A 17,979-nucleotide genomic window follows, 5' to 3' on the forward strand; every position below is an offset into this window, starting at 1 on the left:
GCTCCAACAACAACTACGGAAGCAACTACAACAACTGCTGCTCCAACAACAACAACTGTTGCTCCGAAAACGACAACTGCTGCTCCGACAACAACAACTCCTGCCCCGACAACAACAACTACGTTAGCATCTACAACAACTGCTGCTCAAACAACAACTGAGGCAGCAACTACAACAACTGCTGCTCCAACAACAATTACAGCAGCCACTACAACAACTAATGCCCCGACAACAACAACTGCTGCCCCGACAACAACAACTACTGCTCCAACAACAACCACGGCAGTGACTACAACAACTGCTCTTCCAACAACAACAACTGCTGCCCCGTCAACAATAACTGCTGCTCCAACAACAACTACGGCAGTAACTAAAACAACTGCTGCTCCAACAACAACAACAATGGCAGTAACTACAACAACTACGGCAGCAACTACAACTACAGCAGCCACTACAACAACTAATGCCCCGACAACAACAACTGCCGCCCCTACAACAACAACCATGGCAGCGACTACAACAAGTGCTGCTCCAACAACAACAACATCTGTTGCTCCGACATCAACAACTGCTGCCCCGACAACAACGACAACTGCTGCTCAAACAACAACTACGGCAGCAACTACAACAACTGCTGCTCCAACAACAACAACTGTTGCTCCGACAACAAGAACTGCTGCTCCAACAACAACAACTCCTGCCCCGACAACAACAACTGAGGCAGCAACTACAACAACTGCTGGTCCAACAACAATTAGAGCAGCAACTACAACACCTAATGCCCCGACAACAACAACTGCTGCCCCGACAACAACAACTGCTGCTCCAACAACAACCACGGCAGCGACTACAACAACTGCTGCTCCAACAACAACAACTGTTGCTCCGACAGCAACAACTGCTGCCCCTACAACAACAACAACTACTGCTCCAACAACAACCACGGCAGCGACTACAACAACTGCTCTTCCAACAACAATAACTGCTGCCCCGTCAACAACAATAACTGCTGCTCCGACAACAACTACGGCAGTAACTACAACAACTGCTGCTCGAACAACAACAACTGTTGCTCCGACAACAACAACTGCTGCCCCGACAACAACAAATGCTGCTCCAACAACAACCACGGCAGCGACTACAACAACTGCTGCTCCAACAACAACAACTGTTGCTCCGACAGCAACAACTGCTGCCCCTATAACAACAACAATTACTGCTCCAACAACAACTACGGCAGCGACTACAACAACTGCTATTCCAACAACAACACCTGCTGCCCCGTCAACAACAATAACTGCTGCTCCAACAACAACTACGGCAGTAACTACAACAACTGCTGCTCCAAAAACAACAAATGTTGCTCTGACAACAACAACTGCTGCCCCGACAACAACAACAATGGCAGCAACTACAACAACTACGGCAGCAACTAGAACTACAGCAGCCACTACAACAACGAATGCCCCGACAACAGCAACTGCTGCCGCTACAACAACAACCATGGCAGCGACTACAACAAGTTCTGCTCCAACAACAACAATAACTGTTGCTCCGACATCAACAACTGCTGCCCCGACAACAACGACAACTGCTGCTCCAACAACAACTAATGGACCGACAACAACAACTGCTGCCCCGACAACAACTACGGCAGTAACTACAACAACTGCTGCTCCAACAACAACAACTGTTGCTCCGACAACAACAACTGCTGCCCCGACAACAACAACAATGGCAGCAACTACAACAACTATGGCAGCAACTACAACTACAGCAGCCACTACAACAACTAATGCCCAAACAACAACAACTGCTGCCCCTACAACAACAACTATGGCAGCGACTACAAAAACTGCTGCTCCAACAACAACAACTGTTGCTCCGACATCAACAACTGCTGCCCCGACAACAACGATAACTGCTGCTCCAACAACAACTACGGCAGCAACTACAACAACTGCTGCTCCCACAACAACTACATCAGCCGCTACAACAACTAATGCCCCGACAACAACAACTGCTGCCCCTACAACAACAACAACTACTGCCCCAACAACAACCACGGCAGCGACTACAACAACTGCTGCTCCAACAACAACAACTGCTGCCCCAACAACAACAATAACTGCTGCTCCAACATCAACTACGGCAGCAACTACAACAACTGCTGCTCCAACAACAACTGTTGCTCCGACAACAACAACTGCTGCCGCGACAACGACAACTGCTACTCCAACAACAACTACGGAAGCAACTACAACAACTGCTGCTCCAACAACAACAACTGTTGCTCCGACAACAACAACTGCTGCTCCGACAACAACAACTCCTGCCCCGACAACAACAAATACGGCATCAACTACAACAACTGCTGCTCCAACAACAACAACTGTTGCTCCGACAGCAACAACTGCTGCCCCTACAACAACAACAACTACTGCTCCAACAACAACCACGGCAGCGACTACAACAACTGCTCTTCCAACAACAACAACTGCTGCCCCGTCAACAACAATAACTGCTGCTCCAACAACAACTACGGCAGTAACTACAACAACTGCTGCTCGAACAACAACAACCGTTGCTCCGACAACAACAACTGCTGCCCCGACAACAACAACAGTGGCAGAAACTACAACAACTACGGCAGCAACTACAACTACAGCAGCCAATACAACAACTATTGCCCCGACAACAACAACTGCTGCCCCTACAACAACAACCATGGCAGTGACTACAACAAGTGCTGCTCCAACAACGACAACTGTTGCTCCGACATCAACAACTGCTGCCCCGACAACAACGACAACTGCTGCTCCAACGACAAATACGGCAGCAACTACAACAACTGCTGCTCCAACAACAACAACTGTTGCTCCGACAACAACAACTGCTGCTCCGACAACAACAACTCCTGCCCCGACAACAACAACTACGGCAGCATCTACAACAACTACTGCTCCAACAACAACAACAACTGCTGCTCAAACAACAATACCAGCAGCCACTACAACAACTGCTGCTCCAACAACAACAACTGTTGCTCCGACAACAACAACTGCTGCTCCGACAACAAGAACTCCTGCCCCGACAACAACAACTATGGCAGCATCTACAACAACTACTGCTCCAACAACAACAACTGCTGCTCAAACAACAACTGAGGCAGCAACTACAACAACTGCTGCTCCAACAACAATTACAGCAGCCACTACAACAACTAATGCCCCGACAACAACAACTGCTGCCCCGACAACAACAACTACTGCTCCAACAACAACCACGGCAGCGACTTCAACAACTGCTCTTCCAACAACAACAACTGCTGCCCCGTCAACAACAATAACTGCTGCTCCAACAACAACTACGGCAGTAACTAAAACAACTGCTGCTCCAACAACAACAACAATGGCAGCATCTACAACAACTACGGCAGCAACTACAACTACAGCAGCCACTACAACAACTAATGCCCCGATAACAACAACTGCTGCCCCTACAACAAAAACCATGGCAGCGACTACAACAAGTGCTGCTCCAACAACAACAACAACTGTTGCTCCAACATCAACAACTGCTGCCCCGACAACAACGACAACTGCTGCTCCAACAACAACTACGGCAGCAACTACAACAACTGCTGCTCCAACAACAACAACTGTTGCTCCGACAACAACAACTGCTGCTCCGACAACAACAACTCCTGCCCCAACAACAACAACTGAGGCAGCAACTACAACAACTGCTGGTCCAACAACAATTAGAGCAGCCACTACAACACCTAATGCCCCGACAAAAACAACTGCTGCCCCGACAACAACAACTGCTGCTCCAACAACAACCACGGCAGCGACTACAACAACTGCTGCTCCAACAACAACAACTGTTGCTCCGACAGCAACAACTGCTGCCCCTACAACAACAACAACTACTGCTCCAACAACAACCACGGCAGCGACTACAACAACTGCTCTTCCAACAACAATAACTGCTGCCCCGTCAACAACAATAACTGCTGCTCCGACAACAACTACGGCAGTAACTACAACAACTGCTGCTCGAACAACAACAACTGTTGCTCCGACAACAACAACTGCTGCCCCGACAACAACAAATGCTGCTCCAACAACAACCACGGCAGCGACTACAACAACTGCTGCTCCAACAACAACAACTGTTGCTCCGACAGCAACAACTGCTGCCCCTATAACAACAACAATTACTGCTCCAACAACAACTACGGCAGCGACTACAACAACTGCTATTCCAACAACAACACCTGCTGCCCCGTCAACAACAATAACTGCTGCTCCAACAACAACTACGGCAGTAACTACAACAACTGCTGCTCCAAAAACAACAAATGTTGCTCTGACAACAACAACTGCTGCCCCGACAACAACAACAATGGCAGCAACTACAACAACTACGGCAGCAACTACAACTACAGCAGCCACTACAACAACGAATGCCCCGACAACAGCAACTGCTGCCGCTACAACAACAACCATGGCAGCGACTACAACAAGTTCTGCTCCAACAACAACAATAACTGTTGCTCCGACATCAACAACTGCTGCCCCGACAACAACGACAACTGCTGCTCCAACAACAACTAATGGACCGACAACAACAACTGCTGCCCCGACAACAACTACGGCAGTAACTACAACAACTGCTGCTCCAACAACAACAACTGTTGCTCCGACAACAACAACTGCTGCCCCGACAACAACAACAATGGCAGCAACTACAACAACTATGGCAGCAACTACAACTACAGCAGCCACTACAACAACTAATGCCCAAACAACAACAACTGCTGCCCCTACAACAACAACCATGGCAGCGACTACAAAAACTGCTGCTCCAACAACAACAACTGTTGCTCCGACATCAACAACTGCTGCCCCGACAACAACGATAACTGCTGCTCCAACAACAACTACGGCAGCAACTACAACAACTGCTGCTCCCACAACAACTACATCAGCCGCTACAACAACTAATGCCCCGACAACAACAACTGCTGCCCCTACAACAACAACAACTACTGCCCCAACAACAACCACGGCAGCGACTACAACAACTGCTGCTCCAACAACAACAACTGCTGCCCCAACAACAACAATAACTGCTGCTCCAACATCAACTACGGCAGCAACTACAACAACTGCTGCTCCAACAACAACTGTTGCTCCGACAACAACAACTGCTGCCGCGACAACGACAACTGCTACTCCAACAACAACTACGGAAGCAACTACAACAACTGCTGCTCCAACAACAACAACTGTTGCTCCGACAACAACAACTGCTGCTCCGACAACAACAACTCCTGCCCCGACAACAACAAATACGGCATCAACTACAACAACTGCTGCTCCAACAACAACAACTGTTGCTCCGACAGCAACAACTGCTGCCCCTACAACAACAACAACTACTGCTCCAACAACAACCACGGCAGCGACTACAACAACTGCTCTTCCAACAACAACAACTGCTGCCCCGTCAACAACAATAACTGCTGCTCCAACAACAACTACGGCAGTAACTACAACAACTGCTGCTCGAACAACAACAACCGTTGCTCCGACAACAACAACTGCTGCCCCGACAACAACAACAGTGGCAGAAACTACAACAACTACGGCAGCAACTACAACTACAGCAGCCAATACAACAACTATTGCCCCGACAACAACAACTGCTGCCCCTACAACAACAACCATGGCAGTGACTACAACAAGTGCTGCTCCAACAACGACAACTGTTGCTCCGACATCAACAACTGCTGCCCCGACAACAACGACAACTGCTGCTCCAACAACAAATACGGCAGCAACTACAACAACTGCTGCTCCAACAACAACAACTGTTGCTCCGACAACAACAACTGCTGCTCCGACAACAACAACTCCTGCCCCGACAACAACAACTACGGCAGCATCTACAACAACTACTGCTCCAACAACAACAACAACTGCTGCTCAAACAACAATACCAGCAGCCACTACAACAACTGCTGCTCCAACAACAACAACTGTTGCTCCGACAACAACAACTGCTGCTCCGACAACAAGAACTCCTGCCCCGACAACAACAACTATGGCAGCATCTACAACAACTACTGCTCCAACAACAACAACTGCTGCTCAAACAACAACTGAGGCAGCAACTACAACAACTGCTGCTCCAACAACAATTACAGCAGCCACTACAACAACTAATGCCCCGACAACAACAACTGCTGCCCCGACAACAACAACTACTGCTCCAACAACAACCACGGCAGCGACTTCAACAACTGCTCTTCCAACAACAACAACTGCTGCCCCGTCAACAACAATAACTGCTGCTCCAACAACAACTACGGCAGTAACTAAAACAACTGCTGCTCCAACAACAACAACAATGGCAGCATCTACAACAACTACGGCAGCAACTACAACTACAGCAGCCACTACAACAACTAATGCCCCGATAACAACAACTGCTGCCCCTACAACAAAAACCATGGCAGCGACTACAACAAGTGCTGCTCCAACAACAACAACAACTGTTGCTCCAACATCAACAACTGCTGCCCCGACAACAACGACAACTGCTGCTCCAACAACAACTACGGCAGCAACTACAACAACTGCTGCTCCAACAACAACAACTGTTGCTCCGACAACAACAACTGCTGCTCCGACAACAACAACTCCTGCCCCAACAACAACAACTGAGGCAGCAACTACAACAACTGCTGGTCCAACAACAATTAGAGCAGCCACTACAACACCTAATGCCCCGACAAAAACAACTGCTGCCCCGACAACAACAACTGCTGCTCCAACAACAACCACGGCAGCGACTACAACAACTGCTGCTCCAACAACAACAACTTTTGCTCAAACAACAACTACGGCAGCAACTACAACTACAGCGGCCACTACATTAACTAATGCCCCGACAACAACAACTGCTGCCCCTACAACAACAACCATGGCAGCGACTACAACAAGTGCTGCTCCAACAACAACTGTTCCTCCGACATCAGCAACTGCTGCCCCGACAACAACGACAACTGCTAATCCAACAACAACTACTGCAGCAACTACAACAACTGCTGCTCCAACAACAACAACTGTTGCTCCGACAACAACAACTGCTGCTCCGACAACAACAACTCCTGCCCCGACAACAACAACTACGGCAGCATCTACAACAACTACTGCTCCAACAAGAACAACAACTGCTGCTCAAACAACAACTGAGGCAGCAGCTACAACAACTGCTGCTCCAACAACAATAACAGCAGCCACTACAACAACTGCTGCTCCAACAACAACAACTGTTGCTCCGACAACAACAACTGCTGCCCCGACAACAACAACAATGGCAGCAACTAAAACAACTACGGCAGCAACTACAACTACAGCAGCCACTACAACAACCAATGCCCCGACAACAACAACTGCTGCCCCTACAACAACAACCATGGCAGCGACTACAACAAGTGCTGCTCCAACAACGACAACTGTTGCTCCGACATCCACAACTGCTGCCCCGACAACAACGACAACTGCTGCTCCAACAACAACTACCGCAGGTACTACAACAACTGCTGCTCCAAAAACAACCACTGTTGCTCCGACAACAACAACTGCTGCTCCGACAACAACAACTCCTGCCCCGACAACAACTACAGCAGCATCTACAACTACTGCTGCTCCAACAACAACAACAACTGCTGCTCCAACAACAATTACAGTGGCCACGACAACAACTAATGCCCTGACAAAAACAACTACTGCTCCAACAACAACCACGGCAGCGACTACAACAACTGCTGCTCCAACAACAACAACTGTTGCACCGACAACGACAACGACTACAACAACTGTTGCTCCTACAAAAACAACTGCTGCCCTGACAACAAGAACTACGGCAGCAACTACAACAACTGCTGCACCAACAACCACAACTGTTGCTCCTACAACAACAACTGTGGCAGCAACAACAACAACTGTTGCTCCGACAACAACAACTACTGCCCAGACAACAACAACTGTTGCTTCGACAACAACAACTGCTGCCCAGACAACAACAACAAGGGCAGCAACTACAACAATTGTTGCTCCAACAACAACAACTCCTGCCCCGACAACAACAACTATGGCAGCAACTACAACAACTGCTTCTCCAACAACAACTACAGCAGCAACTACAACAACTACTGCCCCGACAACAACAACTGTTGCTCCTACTACAACAACTGCTGCTCCGACAACAACAACTAGTGCCCCGACAACAACAACTATGGCAGCAGCTATAACAACTGCTGCTCCTACAACAACAACTACGGCAGCAACTGCAACGACTACTACTCCAACTACAATAAGTGTTGCTCCCTCAACAACTATGGCAGCAACTACAACTGTTGCTCTTACAACAACAACTATTGCCCCGACAACAACAACTGCTGCCCCGACCGCAACAACTACTATCCCGACAACAACTGTTGCTGCTACAACAACAACTACTGCCCCATCAACAACAACTGCTGCTCCAACAACAACAACTACGTTAGCAACTACTACAACTGCTGCTCCAACAACAACTACAGCAGCAACTACAACAACTACTGCCCCTCCAACAAAAACTGCTGTTCCTCCTACAACAACAACTGCGACAGCAACTACAACAATTGCTGCTCCTACAACAACAACTACTGCTCCTACAACAACAACTACTGTCCCGACAACAACAACTGTTGCTCCTGCTACAACAACTGCTGCTCCAACAACAACAACTAGTGCCCCGACAACAATAACTCTGGCAGCAGCTATAACAACTGTTGCTCCTACAACAACAACGACGGCAGCAACTACAACAACTGCTGTTCCAACAACAACAACTGTTGCTCTTACAACAACAACTCCTGCCCCGACAACAACAACTACAGCAACAATTACAACAACTGCTGCTCCAACAACAACTATAGCAGTTACTACAACAACTACTGCCCCAACAACAACAACTGTTGCTCCTACAACAACAACTACTGCCCAACTCCTCACTGAGGCAACAACCAACTTGACTCCTGAATATGTTTTTACCATCCAAGCTGACCTGCCAGACGAGCCATATACAGCTGATTTTGATGACCGAACCAGCAGTCGATACAAAAATCTTGAAAAACGACTTGTAGGGCCAGTGAGTAAACTTTCATATTGCATTAACTTTCTTTGACCCTGTCAGAAACCACAAATATTTTTAGCTTTAAAATTATTTTTCAACAAAAATGGCATTTATCTTTTTTAAATGAATTTGATGAAAAACTTGTTTGAAAGCTAACCAGGGTCTAAATGTTGCTTCCTTTTTGCAGTGTAATAAAATATACAAACGGAAATATCCTGCCACCTTTTCTCACTGCAAAGTGAAGAGTTTCAGGTAAAAACATCTTTCTGCTTCTCTGATTTTGTTTTATGATCAGGGCTGATAACTTGCAGTGTTGAAAGTGCCATGTGCAAATCACCCATTTGGATGAATTAACAATCATCTGATATTGTTAGTTGACACTTGTTTCTTTTGGTTTTCATGATGTAGACCTGTTTCTGCGCGAACAAGAGCAAATGGAACTGAAGCAGAATTGGGGGTTGTGTTCTTTAACACTGTTGCCATTTTAAACCTCCCAACGGAGAGCAATGTTGCTCGAGACTTAATAAACAATATAAATAATTCCAACAACACATTCAACGTGACCATAAATACTGAGACAATCCAAGTAATAGGTAAGTAAAGACAACAGCATTTTTTTTTTCTACCTGGCAAATCTACCCATACAATAGTAATCTACCATGGTGTAAGAGACTTTTATTGGGTGGCACTAATATTAATTAATACTAATCTAGTATTTAAAACATGTGTTACAGCAAGTCCAGTTGGAAGTACTAATGCAACTGCTGCACCTACAACCGCTGTAGCTATAACCACTGCACCTGCAACAGCGGCACCTGCAACTGTTGCACCTGCAACCGCTGCACCTGCAACCGCGGCACCTGCAACCGCTGCACCTGCAACTGTAGCACCTGCAACCGCTGCACCTGCAACCGCTGCACCTGCAACCGTTGCACCTGCAACCGCTGCACCTGCAACCGCGGCACCTGCAACCGCTGCACCTGCAACTGTAGCACCTGCAACCGCTGCACCTGCAACCGCTGCACCTGCAACTGTACCACTCACAACAAGACTGGTGGTTTTCAGATCTGTTCTAGACACATTTACAGATGACTTGTTGGACACATCATCTGCTGCTTTTAAAAGTAGAGCTTCTAATATAAAGAGACAGGTAAGTCGCACCTTAAAATATACAACCTGTGCATACATCTTATTTTATTAACTATTGTTATTTTATCAAAGAGCCAGCCACATATGAAATAAAACTAACTACAATGTGTTTTCTGTTTCTGCAGCTTGAACCTCGCTACCAAAAAGAATTCCCCTTTTCCTTCAAGTCCTTGGACGTTGTGGAATTCAGGTAATATATAACATAACTTATTTTGTCAACATATTGTTACATTTTCAGTATAGTGGCCTGAATCTGATATTTCATACAATATGTTTTGTTGCTCATTCTGCAGAAGTGGATCAGTCTTCAACAACATGCGTCTTATCTTCCAAGGCCCATCTGTTCCTAGTAGAACTGAGATTGCGAATGTTTTGCTGAGTGCAGCTTCAAGTGTCACCAACTTCGACATTGAAGGCAGCTCCATCACCGTGGATGGCATATGTAGGAATTATTGAGTGCTACCCGATTCTAATAATTGAAAGAACTAAAAATGATTTATTCAACTAATGTTTTGATTTCTTTCTCCTCATTTACAGCTTCAAGTGGAGTAAGCCAAAAGATCAGTCTCGTCACTGCATCCTGTCTGGTGCTGTTGTCATTGCTATTGTCAAGCCAGCAATAGCATCTGTGTTGATTTCCTTTGGAATTGCTATTAGAACATGGCTTCTGGAAGGAAAGGGGACTTCATTGTCAGAAAAATATGAAGATTAGTGATTCTCTTATCTGTTGAATGGCTTTCAACCTTTGACACATCAGTGACAGTGGATTAAATATGTCTGTGGAACTGAACACGTTTCTGCGTGGTAACATCCAGGATCCTGGACAGAATGACACAGACAACTATAAGCTCTGTGTCTATATCACTCGAATAATAAGGCAAACAACATAACAACACTATCTATGAAACCCTGGGGTGTCTAAAAATATTCTACTGTTGAACTGTTACTATCAAAATGTATCTTGTATCACTCAGCACTGTGGTATAGTGATATTTAAAATAGTGCCAGTCACTCATCTCAACCTTTCTATAGCCTCCAAATGCATGTAGATGTAATTTTTGCATAATCCTGCTAAGTAATGAACAAAAAGACAAAGAAAAGTAAATTGAAACACAACCCCTTCATGGCGGTGGTAATTAATTACTATTTAGATTTGTGTCTTAAATTAAATGAAGGAACACATGCAGGTCATAGTTGGCTTCACACTCAACCTCATATATTTTATCATAGGTCATGGTGTTTATATGTTAATGTGAAAAAAACGACTGTCCATTTTCTTATTTATATAAAGTGTATTTATGTTATAATAAATTACTGTATTCTGTGAGATTTCCTGTAGTTTTTTATTGCATCTTTGAGAAAACTTTACAATGATCAACAACTACAACAACTGTTGCTCCGACAACAACAACAGCAGCAACTAAAACAACCTTTGCTCCTACAACAACAACTCCTGCCCCGACAACAACAACTACGGCAGCAACTACAACAACTGCTGCTCCAACAACAACTACAGCAGCCACTTCAACAACTGTTGTTCCGACAACAACAACTGCTGCCCCGACAACAACAACTACGGCAGCAACTACAACAACTGCTGCCCCAACAACAACAACTCCTGCCCCGACAACAACAACTACTGCAGCAACTACAACAACTGCTGCTCCAACAACAACAACTCCTGCCCCGACAACAACAACTACTGCAGCAACAACAACAACTGCTGCCCCGACAACAACAACTGCTGCTCCAACAACAACTACGGCAGCAACTACAACAACTGTTGCTCCGACAACAACAACTGCTGCCCCGACAACAACAACAACTGCTGCTCCAACAACGACTACGCTAGGAACTACAACAACTGTTGCTCCAACAACAACAACTGTTGCTCCGACAACAACAACTGCTGCCCCAACAACAACTACGGCAGCTACTACAACAACTGTTGCTCCGACAACAACAACTCCTGCCCCGACAACAACAACTACTGCAGCAACTACAACAACTGCTGCTCCAACAACAACTACAGCAGCCGCTACAACAACTCTGGCTCCAACAACAACAACTCCTGCCCAGACAACAACGACTACGGCAGCAACTACAACAACTGCTGCTCCAACAACAACTACAGCAGCCACTTCAACGATGGTTGCTCAAACAACAACAACAATGGCAGCAACTACAACAACTGTTGCTCCGACAACAACAACAGCAGCAACTACAACAACCTTTGCTCCGACAACAACAACTCCTGCCCCGACAACAACAACTACTGCAGCAACTACAACAACTGCTGCTCATACAACAACTACAGCAGCCACTACAACAACTGTTGCTCCGACAACAACAACTGCTGCCCCGACAACAACAACTGCTGCTCCAACAACAACTACGGCAGCAACTACAACAACTGTTGCTCCGACAACAACAACTGCTGCCCCAACAACAACAACAATGGCAGCAACTACAACAACTGTTGCTCCGACAACAACATCTCCTGCCCCGACAACAACAACTACTGCAGCAACTACAACAACTGCTGCTCCAACAACAACTACAGCAGCCGCTACAACAACTGTTGCTCCGACAACAACAACTGCTGCCCCGACAACAACAACAACTGCTGCTCCAACAACGACTACGCTAGCAACAACAACAACTGTTGCTCCAACAACAACAACTGTTGCTCCGACAACAACAACTGCTGCCCCAACAACAACAATGGCAGCAACTACAACAACTGTTGCTCCGACAACAACAACTCCTACCCCGACAACAACAACTACGGTAGCAACTACAACAACTGTGGCTCCGACAACAACAACTCCTGCCCCAACAACAACGACTACGGCAGCAACTACAACAACTGCTGCTCCAACAACAACTACAGCAGCCACTTCAACAACTGTTGCTCCAACAACACCAACTGTTGCTCCGACAACAACAACTGCTGCCCCAACAACAACAACAATGGCAGCAACTACAACAACTGTTGCTCCGACAACAACAACAGCAGCAACTACAACAACCTTTGCTCCTACAACAACAACTCCTGCCCCGACAACAACAACTACGGCAGCAACTACAACAACTGCTGCTCCAACAACAACTACAGCAGCCACTTCAACAACTGTTGTTCCGACAACAACAACTGCTGCCCCGACAACAACAACTACGGCAGCAACTACAACAACTGCTGCTCCAACAACAACAACTCCTGCCCCGACAACAACAACTACTGCAGCAACTACAACAACTGCTGCTCCAACAACAACAACTCCTGCCCCGACAACAACAACTACTGCAGCAACTACAACAACTGCTGCTCCAACAACAACAACTGCTGCCCCGACAACAACAACTGCTGCTCCAACAACAACTACGGCAGCAACTACAACAACTGTTGCTCCGACAACAACAACTGCTGCCCCGACAACAACAACAACTGCTGCTCCAACAACGACTACGCTAGGAACTACAACAACTGTTGCTCCAACAACAACAACTGTTGCTCCGACAACAACAACTCCTGCCCAGACAACAACGACTACGGCAGCAACTACAACAACTGCTGCTCCAACAACAACTACAGCAGCCACTTCAACGATGGTTGCTCAAACAACAACAACAATGGCAGCAACTACAACAACTGTTGCTCCGACAACAACAACAGCAGCAACTACAACAACCTTTGCTCCGACAACAACAACTCCTGCCCCGACAACAACAACTACTGCAGCAACTACAACAACTGCTGCTCTAACAACAACTACAGCAGCCACTACAACAACTGTTGCTCCGACAACAACAACTGCTGCCCCGACAACAACAACTGCTGCTCCAACAACAACTACGGCAGCAACTACAACAACTGTTGCTCCGACAACAACAACTGCTGCCCCAACAACAACAACAATGGCAGCAACTACAACAACTGTTGCTCCGACAACAACATCTCCTGCCCCGACAACAACAACTACTGCAGCAACTACAACAACTGCTAATCCAACAACAACTACAGCAGCCGCTACAACAACTGTTGCTCCGACAACAACAACTGCTGCCCCGACAACAACAACAACTGCTGCTCCAACAACGACTACGCTAGCAACAACAACAACTGTTGCTCCAACAACAAGAACTGTTGCTCCGACAACAACAACTGCTGCCCCAACAACAACAATGGCAGCAACTACAACAACTGTTGCTCCGACAACAACAACTCCTACCCCGACAACAACAACTACGGTAGCAACTACAACAACTGTGGCTCCGACAACAACAACTCCTGCCCCAACAACAACGACTACGGCAGCAACTATAACAACTGCTGCTCCAACAACAACTACAGCAGCCACTTCAACAACTGTTGCTCCAACAACACCAACTGTTGCTCCGACAACAACAACTGCTGCCCCAACAACAACAACAATGGCAGCAACTACAACAACTGTTGCTCCGACAACAACAACAGCAGCAACTACAACAACCTTTGCTCCTACAACAACAACTCCTGCCCCGACAACAACAACTACGGCAGCAACTACAACAACTGCTGCTCCAACAACAACTACAGCAGCCACTTCAACAACTGTTGTTCCGACAACAACAACTGCTGCCCCGACAACAACAACTACGGCAGCAACTACAACAACTGCTGCTCCAACAACAACAACTCCTGCCCCGACAACAACAACTACTGCAGCAACTACAACAACTGCTGCTCCAACAACAACAACTCCTGCCCCGACAACAACAACTACTGCAGCAACTACAACAACTGCTGCTCCAACAACAACAACTGCTGCCCCGACAACAACAACTGCTGCTCCAACAACAACTACGGCAGCAACTACAACAACTGTTGCTCCGACAACAACAACTGCTGCCCCGACAACAACAACAACTGCTGCTCCAACAACGACTACGCTAGGAACTACAACAACTGTTGCTCCAACAACAACAACTGTTGCTCCGACAACAACAACTGCTGCCCCAACAACAACTACGGCAGCTACTACAACAACTGTTGCTCCGACAACAACAACTCCTGCCCCGACAACAACAACTACTGCAGCAACTACAACAACTGCTGCTCCAACAACAACTACAGCAGCCGCTACAACAACTCTGGCTCCAACAACAACAACTCCTGCCCAGACAACAACGACTACGGCAGCAACTACAACAACTGCTGCTCCAACAACAACTACAGCAGCCACTTCAACGATGGTTGCTCAAACAACAACAACAATGGCAGCAACTACAACAACTGTTGCTCCGACAACAACAACAGCAGCAACTACAACAACCTTTGCTCCGACAACAACAACTCCTGCCCCGACAACAACAACTACGGCAGCAACTACAACAACTGCTGCTCCAACAACAACTACAGCAGCCACTTCAACAACTGTTGCTCCGACAACAACAACTGCTGCCCCGACAACAACAACTCCTGCCCCGACAACAACAACTACGGCAGGAACTACAACAACTGTTGCTCCAACAACAACAACTGTTGCTCCGACAACAACAACTGCTGCTCCAACAACAACTACGGCAGCAACTACAACAACTGTTGCTCCAACAACAACAACTGTTGCTCCGACAACAACAACTGCTGCCCCAACAACAACAACAATGGCAGCAACTACAACAACTGTTGCTCCAACAACAACAACAGCAGCATTTACAACAACCTTTGCTCCCACAACAACAACTATTGCTCCGACAACAACAAGTCCTGCCCCGACAACAACAACTACGGCAGCAACTACAACAACTGTTGCTCCGACAACAACAACTCCTGCCCCGACAACAACAACTACTGCAGCAACTACAACAACTGCTGCTCCAACAACAACTACAGCAGCCACTACAACAACTGTTGCTCCGACAACAACAACTGCTGCCCCGACAACAACAACAACTGCTGCTCCAACAACGACTACGCTAGGAACTACAACAACTGTTGCTCCAACAACAACAACTGTTGCTCAGACAACAACAACTGCTGCCCCAACAACAACTACGGCAGCAACTACAACAACTGTTGCTCCGACAACAACAACTCCTGCCCCGACAACAACAACTATTGCAGCAACTACAACAACTGCTGCTCCAACAACAACTACAGCAGCCGCTACAACAACTGTGGCTCCAACAACAACAACTCCTGCCCCGACAACAACGACTACGACAGCAACTACAACAACTGCTGCTCCAACAACAACTACAGCAGCCACTTCAACAACTGTTGCTCCAACAACAACAACAATGGCAGCAACTACAACAACTGTTGCTCCGACAACAACAACAGCAGCAACTACAAGAACCTTTGCTCCGACAACAACAACTCCTGCCCCGACAACAACAACTACGGCAGCAACTACAACAACTGCTGCTCCAACAACAACTACAGCAGCCACTTCAACAACTGTTGCTCCGACAACAACAACTGCTGCCCCGACAACAACAACTCCTGCCCCGACAACAACAACTACAGCAGCCACATCAACAACTGTTGCTCCGACAACAACAACTGCTGCCCCGACAACAACAACTGCTGCTCCAACAACAACTACGGCAGCAACTACAACAACTGTTGCTCCAACAACAACAACTGTTGCTCCGACAACAACAACTGCTGCCCCAACAACAACAACAATGGCAGCAACTACAACAACTGCTGCTCCAACAACAACTACAGCAGCCACTTCAACAACTGTTGCTCCGACAACAACAACTGCTGCCCCGACAACAACAACTACGGCAGCAACTACAACAGCTGCTGCTCCAACAACAACTACAGCAGTCACTTCAACAACTGTTGCTCCGACAACAACAACTGCTGCCCCAACAACAGCAATGGCAGCAACTACAACAACTGTTGCTCCGACAACAACAACTCCTGCCCCGACAACAACAACTACTGCAGCAACTACAACAACTGTGGCTCCGACAACAACAACTCCTGCCCCGACAACAACGACTACGGCAGCAACTACAACAACTGCTGCTCCAACAACAACTACAGCAGCCACTTCAACAACTGTTGCTCCAACAACAACAACTGTTGCTCCGACAACAACAACTGCTGCCCCGACAACAACAACTACGGCAGCAACTACAACAACTGCTGCTCCAACAACAACTACAGAAGCCACTTCAACAACTGTTGCTCCGACAACAACAACTGCTGCCCCGACAACAACAATTGCTGCTCCCACAACAACAACTGTTGATCCGACAACAACAAGTCCTGCCCCGACAACAACTACGGCAGCAACTACAACAACTGTTGCTCCGACAACAACAACTCCTGCCCCGACAACAACAACTACTGCAGCAACTACAACAACTGCTTCTCCAACAACAACAACTGCTGCCCCGACAACAACAACTGCTGCTCCAACAACAACTACGGCAGCAACTACAACAACCTTTGCTCCCACAACAACAACTGTTGCTCCGACAACAACAAGTCGTGCCCAGACAACAACAACTACGGCAGCAACTACAACAACTGCTGCCCCGACAACAACAACTGCTGCTCCAACAACAACAACAGCAGCAACTACAACAACCTTTGCTCCCACAACAACAACTGTTGCTCCGACAACAACAAGT

General features: G+C 47.1%; 5 protein-coding genes across 5 annotated transcripts; all 5 read left to right on the plus strand.

Moving 5' to 3' along the window:
* Window positions 1-683: 683 nt before the first annotated feature.
* LOC124850852 (zinc finger protein 853-like) lies at window positions 684-1,613 on the plus strand. The gene is given in 1 exon segment (XM_047336305.1): window positions 684-1,613. A coding segment is annotated over 1 exon segment (768 nt). The 5' UTR covers window positions 684-778; the 3' UTR covers window positions 1,547-1,613.
* Window positions 1,614-4,342: 2,729 nt separating this feature from the next.
* LOC118289109 (salivary glue protein Sgs-3-like) lies at window positions 4,343-5,148 on the plus strand (the record flags this gene model as incomplete). The annotated part of the gene is made up of 1 exon (XM_035615824.2): window positions 4,343-5,148. A coding segment is annotated over exon 1 (738 nt), but the record flags the coding sequence as incomplete, so codon positions are not given.
* Window positions 5,149-7,176: 2,028 nt separating this feature from the next.
* Window positions 7,177-10,474, plus strand: LOC118286754 (integumentary mucin C.1-like; the record flags this gene model as incomplete). The annotated part of the gene is made up of 3 exons (XM_047336353.1): window positions 7,177-8,060; window positions 10,005-10,228; window positions 10,470-10,474. Coding segments are annotated over 3 exons (1,113 nt in total), but the record flags the coding sequence as incomplete, so codon positions are not given.
* A 1,253-nt stretch (window positions 10,475-11,727) lies between these two features.
* LOC124850859 (mucin-5AC-like) lies at window positions 11,728-14,880 on the plus strand (the record flags this gene model as incomplete). The annotated part of the gene is made up of 3 exons (XM_047336354.1): window positions 11,728-12,213; window positions 13,195-13,956; window positions 14,056-14,880. Coding segments are annotated over 3 exons (2,073 nt in total), but the record flags the coding sequence as incomplete, so codon positions are not given.
* An 18-nt stretch (window positions 14,881-14,898) lies between these two features.
* On the plus strand, window positions 14,899-17,784 carry LOC124850860 (mucin-5AC-like; the record flags this gene model as incomplete). The annotated part of the gene is made up of 3 exons (XM_047336355.1): window positions 14,899-15,423; window positions 16,150-16,848; window positions 17,071-17,784. Coding segments are annotated over 3 exons (1,938 nt in total), but the record flags the coding sequence as incomplete, so codon positions are not given.
* Between the last annotated feature and the right edge of the window lie 195 nt (window positions 17,785-17,979).

This window comes from Scophthalmus maximus, chromosome 12 (genome assembly GCF_022379125.1).
Source record: "Scophthalmus maximus strain ysfricsl-2021 chromosome 12, ASM2237912v1, whole genome shotgun sequence".
NCBI classification, from domain to species: domain Eukaryota; kingdom Metazoa; phylum Chordata; class Actinopteri; order Pleuronectiformes; family Scophthalmidae; genus Scophthalmus; species Scophthalmus maximus.